Raw genomic sequence first — 8,740 nt, 5'->3', positions numbered from 1 at the left:
GCTCATTTGCTGACACGTGTATTTTCTGTCTCACCCACTCCCACTAAAATATAAGCTCCATGAGGGCAAGGACTTTGCTTTGTTTACTGCCTTGTCCCCTACACTCAGAACAGTGCCCGGCATATGCTAACCACTCAATAAATGTTTCTTGAATGAGTGATGGACTCAGGCATTGAAATATTAGCACACTCCCAGCACCCAGGGAACAGGTGGGAGCTGCTATAGGGAAAGTGGTGATTACAAGGAGATGAGAGCAAGGACTGAAGTTTATTGGTACTAAGGAATTAGCCATTGCAACGACAAAACAACAGTGAGCTGCTCAGCCAGTCTTCTTTCCTTGACATCTGGGGGCAGTAAGTCATGGCCAAGTCCAACTAGTATCCTTTGATCTCTTTGCCAAATCACACTTCTGTATGGGACACCACGGCATCCCTAGGCCCTGAAGAGAGTCCTGGGGAGCTGTGCAAATGGCTCAGGGAACCATCCATCGCTGGCATCTCCCCTGCCCACTGTGAAGCCTCTGTGTTTGTTGGCAATGGCACAGCTTGCATTTGAACTCACTCCTTTTCTTGAAGCTTAAAATCCACATGTCCAGCTCATTGTCCCAGAATTTATAACCCAAAGTCTACATTTATGTTCCGGTAACCCTTGATGTCCTTAAACTTGTTGCTCCTCAGATTAGCTTGGATCTGCCTTTGGCCACTCTTGAAGGGGACAGTCCTCAGAGTGATGCTGGCTCTGTGTTGGGGTTTGAGGACTCCAATACTGCAGCAGAGAATGGAGAATGTCAGGAAACTGTAGGCACTATAACCCCAAAGTCCTTTTCCCCTCAGCTTCCTGGTCTCTCCCTTCCCCAGTGTTCTGAGCCTGACCTGGGAGTCGTGTCCAGAAAGAAGGATATTGCTAATCCCAGGATAAAAATGGGAGGGAAGGCTGAGCACTCCCAGAACTTACAGGACTCTCTGCTGTTTCTTGAAGAGGCCACTTCCTTCCACAGTCAGCATACAGTCCGCAACCTGCTCCGAGAGGGGGTTTGAAAATATCACCTGTATAGAGAGTGGCTGGTTCACAATGGCTGCTCCTAGAACCTAAACAGAATCCCAGAATAGGGGAAGGAGTGGAGAATTAGTACCTGCTGTGGTTTGAATGTTTGTCCCCTCCAAAACTATTGCTGAAACTTAATCCTCAATGTAAGAGTATTAAGGGGTGGGACCTTTGGGAGATGATTGAGTCATGAGAGCTTCATTCGTAGATTAATGGATTAATGGGTTGTCAATGGAGTGGGTTAGTTATCACAAGAATGGGTCTGTTATAGAAGCCAGATTGACTCTCTCTCATGAGCCCCTTGTCATGTGATGCCCTGCACTGCCTCCGGACTCTGCAGAGAGTCCCCACCAGCAAGAAGGCCTCACCAGATGTGGCCCCTCAATCTTGGACTTCCTAGCCTCCACTACTATAAATAAATTTCTTTTCTTTATAAATTTTCTTTATAAATCTCAGGTGTTCAGTTATAATAACAGAAAATGGACTGAGACAGTCCTCATTCCCCAATTCACCAAACCTTTATGGGGGCACTGTTCTGTAGGGTAGCAAAATATGCCACCCCAAAATATGTCATTTGGCATAAGGATTATTTTGAGCTGAAGACAATTGAGAAGAAGCAGGTATAAGAAAAGCTCTCTGGTCTCCCTCGTTTGCTTAAAAGCAGGACACAAATTTACAAAGGTCATACTCAATCCCCTCAACCCCTCTCTACCAGGAAGTACAAAAGTTCATCACTGAGATGACTTTAGACAGCACCAGAGCAATCTACCCAACAAACTTTACTAACCAGCTTTTATCTGCTAGGAGTTTCCCACATATTTGCCTTCCCACAATTTGTCACCCCTTGAGACTCAAGGTCCTTTTCCTTTGTCTTGTTACTTCTCTAAAACCATATTGCTCTTTTGCTAAGATGCTACATAACTCAAGTTCTAGCCAAATGTTTGAGTTAACCCACCAGGGACTTCATTGACTCACTCAGCAGGGTCCAGGAGGCTGGCTGGCCTTGGAGAGACAGCATGGAAAGAAGGGACCCCTTAAAGTCCTTCCACTCAGAAGACCACAGAAAGTCAAAGCAGGAGGGGTCCTCTGAGACCATCTAGTCTAATCCCCCATTTTGACAGTTTAAGAAGAAGAGGCCCAGGAGCTTGTCCAAAGAAGTCCAAGAAATGGCAAATCAAATTTGAGCTGACCTTCAGGCAGGGCTCCTCCCCCAATCTGAGACCCTCCCATCTGGACTCAAGTTTCCTCATGTTGACCCTGCGGAAGGCCAAGAGCAGAAGGCGGCAGAAGAGATGGTCTCTCTGCAGCCCCTGCCCAAGGATCCACCATTAGGCCGCTGGTGGCACAAGAGGATGACAATCTCTCAGATAAAACTTTCCCTTCTGGGGGCGCCTGAAGAGGTAAAGGAAAGGAGGGGCTGCCCTCCCAAGCAGGCCCACACTGCCCTCTCTGAGGGCTCCACCTCCTGCCAGCTGGATCCAAGGGGCCCACAGGCCACTTGCAGGGCTCTTGCCTACATTAATCATGATGGCCGGATAAGCTAAGGTGATGATCTTGTTCGCCAGGATTTTCTCAGGACTGTTCTTCTCTTCACCCAGGGCACTGATGCGGATCAGCTTGTCTGTTGACAGGTACTGGCTGTACTGAGAATAGGGGATTTTGCAGGGGTGGGTCTTTGCTAGGGAGAGAACACAAGGATGAGGTGAGAGTAGCTGAGAAAATCGGCTGGGCCTGGGATGGATCTGCAGGACTCTTCCATAGAGAAGAGGACACCAACATGTACCAAGTCCTGGTGAAGCAGATATTAGTTTTTCAGATGGAGAAAGTTAAGTTCAGGGAGGCAAAATGGCTTGCCCAAAGCCATTCTGCTAATAAGTGGGTGACCTGCGGCTCCAACCAAGGTCTAGATGACTCTGAATCTAAGGCTTTTCCCACTAAACTGGCTACTTTCCTTGGGTAATAAAGGAGGGAGAGATGAGGAGGAGGTGACAGGAGGGAAAGAGAAGGAATGGAGAAGGAAGGGACAGGGAAGGAGAGAAGGGGAGAAAGAAGAATCTGTGCTGGGGGGGACAGTAGGAAGAACAGTGTCCCAGGGGTCTGCCCCCAGAATCCAGTTGGCTGGCTTGATCCCACTGGCATTGACATAACCAACTCTGTACAGCCTGTCCCATGCCTATGCCCAGAGCCCATACCTTCTTTAGGAGAGAGTGTGATGAACACGATGTCCTGCCAGAATGGGGACAGGGGGCTCCCATCATGCAGCAGGGACTGGGCACTCAGGTTCACTTTGAGGTCCTTGAACTTGGGTGACATGTTGAGGGCCAGCAGGACAAAGCTTATATCCTGGCCCATGTTGGGCAGGTCGAGCAGCTTGAATTTCAGGGAGACCTGGATAACATCACTGGGTTGAAGAGAAGGTCTATCCAGACTCCGAGGGCTGGCCTGGCTCAGTGGCATGGTCCTGGAAGGTTGAAAGTCTGCTTGATGGTGACCTTGGGACCTTCCAGCCTTCAGCTTCTGCAGAGCCTTCAGAAACACCTGCCTCTCCTGGGGGGACCCTAGGGGGCAGAGCATGGCACCAGCTTTGAGCCAGGCTGACCCAGGCATGAGCCAGGCTGAACACCCCACCCTCAACACCTCCATCAACACTGCACACAGCAGGGGATAGGGAGCTTAAAACCTTCCTTTCCAATAACAAACACTTTCCTGCATTCATCAAGTGCTTCCTAAGAGTCAGGCTCTGCTGAGCACCTGTCATCCTCATATCAACCACAAGAGAGATTATTATTATTATTATTCCATATGCAGATGAGAAAAAGGAGGCTCAGAGAGCTCATGTCTCTTGTCCAAGTCACACAACTGGCACGGAGAATGCCAAATCTGCCCGACTCCAAAACCTGTGCTCATAACCTCTTGATGTTATCCTGACACCCTCAAAGGAAAAACAAAGGCTCACAAATGCAGAGGAATAAACCCCTTAAAGAGAGCAGGGCATAGCGTGATTTCCTGTTCCAGAACCAAATTATTGGTCAGGTATAGACTAGTTCCTGGAAATTGAGAAACTGAGAAGCATAGTAGAATGAATGAATGAATGAATGAATGAATGAATGAATGAATGAACGAATGAACAAAAACAAAGAAACAAATAAATAAATAGGACAGTCAGGCAAGCAGAGTTCCCAGAGTGGCCCAAGCCTCTCTGCTCAGTCTCAGGGTGACTCTGTGGATAGAATGTGCAGGAATACTCTCCCTTGCATCTCTAATAATCCCAGAAGCTGCCTCTACTGAGTACTCACCCCTTCCATGCATTTACCGCAATTGCCTGAGGCAGAGGCCACTTTTATCCCCTTGCTCTGGGGGTTGTTCTAAGCCCAGTTCCGGGCCAGCAGAGGGTCTTTTTTTTTTTTTTTTTTAAATCTCATTGCTTTTATTTTATTTATTTTTAAAGTAATTTATTTTTTATTACTATACTTATCATTACATAACTCTAATCCCCCAAGTTCACGGGGGACCCTACCCTGTGGACCTCTGTGGCGAACACTGTCAACGCCCCTCCTATATCCCATTGACACTTGCCATGTCAGTGTCCTTGGGCCCAACTCTCAAACTGTAGCCCCTGAGATTCCGTCTGAGAGTTTCTCTGCCACCAGAGCAGACTCAGCCCATGCATAGGGCCGGCCAGAAGTGCTAGGGAATTTACACCGCCAAGGAGCAGCTCTCAACCCATGACTGACAGAAGTTGGTGGAGAAATACCCCAGCACCCTTGCATCCTGGGTGTGACAAGTCCGCAGTGTTGTTCTACACTTTACACTGAATAAATAGTAGGGATGCTAGATTTAGCAAATAAAAATTTGCTAAATTTGAATTTCAGATGAACAACAAATAATTTGGGACACACTTATACTAAAGCATTTTTCATCCTGTATTTTTCCTTGGTAACCCTATTCCCAGAGCTCCCAGCAGGTGCAAGTTCCAGCCGTCCATGGTGCCAACATTGTGATAATACACTCTACACTAGCTTCCTTCCCTTTCCGTTCTCATTTCCTCACTCTCTAACCAGTATTTTCTGGATTGCCTCACAGATTAACCACTGGTACTTGAATCCTTGCCTCAGCATCTGTTTCTGGGGCAACACAATCAAGATAAGCCCACAGTCAACGGAGAGTAAGTGGTGATGGTACTGCTGGGCTGTGTTCATTACTTGTCCCTTACTGTGCATCCCCTTCCCAGGTGGGGGTTCAGGAGCTTCTCTGTGTCTGTCCCGAAGGCCCACGTGGAAAAACCACAGCCACCCACTGGTCAGTGCTCCCAGCAATTGTTCAGGCCCCCTGCCCTCCACAACCCTGATGTGCTCCTGCTCAGATCCCGTGCTGGGCAGATCTCAGCCCTGCCCCCTCTCCCTGCTTCTGGCCCTTGTGCACTGGATATTTTTGCTTGGCTCCTCTGTAGTTGAACCTGGTGGTTGTCCTTTCTCCATTTCCAGGAATTCATCTACTCTTGACCAACTCAGCCTCCCTTTGGCCCAGCTGGCTTGGGCAAGGAGCCTCTGCGAGGGCTCTCACCTCAGAATTGTCCTCTGGCCCTGCTGGCTCCATGGGGGAAGGGGTGGGAGTGAACATTTGGCCTTACATCAGCCTGGGTGCTGGCTGGTGGTCTGGCCTGTCATCCTAACACTCAGTAAGACACAATTCATTGAACAATAAGTTAAATAAAATAAATTAAATTAACGAGCAGGAGAGAGTTTACTAAATCCCCTGCCATCTTCAATAGGAGGCTGATTTTGGGGGGAAGTAGGGGTGGAGTATTCGTATTCTGTTGGCGAGATACCTGCAAATGGCTCTACAGTCACCGCGAGCATCTTGTGGAGGGAGCTTCCTGGCCTGTGGGATGTGGAGTGGTGCTGGACATGAGGAAGTAATGCAGTGGGGGCACCTCGACTGGGACCTTAAAACTGAATGGCAGAGGAGACAGTGGACCTGTGTCCTGCCCCGCAGATGCTCTCTGGTTCCCTGGGGAATGGAAAGTGCCCAAAGGACATGGACTCTGAGTGGGGCTGGCTTAGTTGTACCTTCTCCATACTTGTAGTTCTCTGTGATGTCATCCCTTTCGTCACTCTGAATGCTCTTAGTGCTAATACAACTGCCGACAGAACTGGTGTCCCGGTGAAGTTTCTGCTCCTTCCCTCCAGAGACGAGCCAGGACATGCAATCAGCGTTCACCATGGAAAACACGAAGGGTGTGTCGTACTTCAGATCCACTTCTCCTTCTTTGATGGCTCTGACAGAGGCAGGGCCACAGCAGTAGAGGCCTGAATGAGGACAGGAGAGCCTCGGTGGGCCGTGTGTTGCAGGGCCAGGCAGGGGCAGGGGCACATTCAGGGGGTGGGTCTTGCCTTCCTTCTGGAGAGCCTCACCATTGCTTGTCTCCTGAGGTGTGGCATCCAGCACCTGCCAGCCTCCATATCCAGGAGGGAGGTCCTTTCGGGCCATCCAGCACTCATTCCAGACGTGGAAGTTCCTGAGGGAGAAGCCAGAGGAGTCTGTCAACAGAAGCTAAGGGAGGGGTTGTCCGGCTTGCTCTTTCTGGAGCAAGGCAGGGGATGGGGGAGCAGATGGAGAGTGAGATAGAAAGACAGGCTAGGGCTCCACAGGGCTGGGAATGTCTGTGGGGGAGGAGTGATGCCTCCTCCCCTGGGAGCCTCTGTTTGCCACCCAGAACAGAGCTTCCCTCTACTGACTCTGTGAACAGAATCCACCGAAGTTAAAAATCCTTCACGCTCTCTCTCAAGTGTACCCTTGTGGCCCTTTCTCTCTGTGTGTTGCTGACTCACAGAGGCATCCATGGTCTCTGAGTCTCTCCTGTGTTCAGAGCCATAGGCTGAGTTTTAGATGAAGGAGGTGACAAAAAGGAAAACCTCAGCCTAGGGCAGACAGCTCTTATGATGTGAGGATTCCAAACCCAATACTGGCCTTTTTCAGCTGTCTCCCAGCTGAAGCCTGGTAAGGGCGTGTGTGTGGGAGGGGCTGGCAGGGGTGGGATGGGGTGGAGGACATGAAGAATTGCAGGTTCCTGGACTCAGTCCTGCCCTCCTTCCTGCTGTGGGGTTCAGTTCTGATTCGTGGCTCTGGAAATAGACTGAGAAGTTGTTTCTCACCAGACAGTATCCTTCTTCTTATTCTCCAAAATCCTGCCTGTGTTGTCATAATACTCATCTATGATCAGGTTTCCATCTGTGTCGTGGCCAGAGTCAAAGTTGGTGATCACACGGGTGGGGATCCCCAGGCACCTCATCACTGCAGAAAGGACAGAAGAAGCATCTGTGGGCTGTGGATTTGGGAACGCTATGGATTCCTGGACTTAGGGCCCTGGACTTAGGGAAATCATTTATTTGGCTTCTGTAAGACCAGGCAGAAGCTGTCTGGGTCACTGGGTTGGTGACATTTCCAACCTCCCTCCCCATTTTCTGAGCTCATGGGAGAGACTCCATGCAAAGGTTAGAATGCCGGCTGCTCAGAAGAGCACTGACAGAGCCAACAGAAAGTCTAGTGAGTCATCAGTTCTCCTGCCCACGCCAGCAGCGTGGGACAGGTGTGCCGTGTCTTTGGCAAGACTCAGAGGCCTGATTCAGCCTCACTTCTCTCCTAGACATAAATCTCCATCTTCAAACCAAATAGCTAGAATTCTATTCCTTCCTGTGGTTAAAATTATTGACTGAGATCATCAGATTCTCAAAGAAAGAGTTCTGTGGCTTGGATTCCCCTTTTTTCCTGGGTGTATCATCTTGGAAGCCCCTCAAAGAAAGCATCACAGATCAAGCCAGGAAGGGAAGGAAACCATGTAACAAAAGTTAGAAAAGTGAGAGTCTGTCCTTGGTAGAGAACTTCTTGAAAGGAGGTAGAATGTTGTATTAGTCCGTTTTGTGTTGCTATAACAGAATACCTGAGACTGGGTAATTTATAAAGAACAGAGGTTTATTTGGCTCACAATTCTGGGACAGCTGCATCTGGCACAGGCCTCAGGCTGCTTCTACTCATGGCAGAAAGTGGCAGGCAGCCGGCAGGTACAAGAAGATTACATGGTGAAAGAAAGCAAGAGAGAGAGAGCGGGGAGGTGCCAGCATCCTATAAACAATCAGCTCTCATGGGAACTAATAGAGCGAGACCTCACTCACTACCCCCACCCCCCAGGGAGAGCATTAATCCATTCATGAGGGATCTGCCCCCATGACTCAAACAGCTCCCAACACTGCCACACTGGGGATCAGATTTCCACATGAGTTTTGAGGGGACAACACATCCAAACTCTATCAGTTGTCTTTATTCCCGAGAGGCATCCATTCCCTTTACCAGCCAACTTCTTTTCTTTGTCCTCTGTCGTATTTCCTCCATTCTGTACTCTTAAGTACAGCAATATTCCCCAGCCCACCCGACCATCAAATGCCCTGGGGATCCCTGTCCCCTCAGGTCTAGTAGCAATAGCCCATCCAGTTCAATAATGTGAATAATAATAATTGTGTATACCAGCCAGGCATAGTGTTAAATGTTTCAGATAACTTATCCTCAGAACAACTCTACATGGTAGCTGCTGTTATGATCTGCATTTTGAAGATGAAGAATCAGAGACTAAGAGAAGTTTGCTACCTTGACCAAGGTCACACAACTAGTAAGAAGCAGAGCTATTGCTCACTGCTAAGCT

The 8,740-nt window shown here is 48.9% G+C and overlaps 1 protein-coding gene across 2 annotated transcripts in view; it reads right to left on the bottom strand.

Moving 5' to 3' along the window:
* Nucleotides 1–300: 300 nt before the first annotated feature.
* Nucleotides 301–8,740, bottom strand: part of TGM5 (transglutaminase 5) — a 30,567-nt gene continuing 22,127 nt past the window's right edge. For both annotated transcript variants that reach the window (XM_063090644.1, XM_063090645.1), the window contains 7 exons: nucleotides 7,200–7,338; nucleotides 6,459–6,562; nucleotides 6,114–6,353; nucleotides 3,237–3,602; nucleotides 2,562–2,722; nucleotides 955–1,088; nucleotides 301–765 (listed from right to left, as the gene is read on the bottom strand). In XM_063090644.1, coding sequence (XP_062946714.1) covers nucleotides 612–765; nucleotides 955–1,088; nucleotides 2,562–2,722; nucleotides 3,237–3,602; nucleotides 6,114–6,353; nucleotides 6,459–6,562; nucleotides 7,200–7,338 — 1,298 coding nt within the window. In that variant the 3' untranslated portion in view covers nucleotides 301–611. The remainder of the gene's footprint in view (nucleotides 766–954; nucleotides 1,089–2,561; nucleotides 2,723–3,236; nucleotides 3,603–6,113; nucleotides 6,354–6,458; nucleotides 6,563–7,199; nucleotides 7,339–8,740) is intronic.

Source organism: Cynocephalus volans, chromosome 3 (genome assembly GCF_027409185.1).
Source record: "Cynocephalus volans isolate mCynVol1 chromosome 3, mCynVol1.pri, whole genome shotgun sequence".
Taxonomy (NCBI): Eukaryota; Metazoa; Chordata; class Mammalia; order Dermoptera; family Cynocephalidae; genus Cynocephalus; species Cynocephalus volans.
Note: the sequence above shows the minus strand (reverse complement) of the source record. Positions and strands in the feature narration are given on the sequence as shown.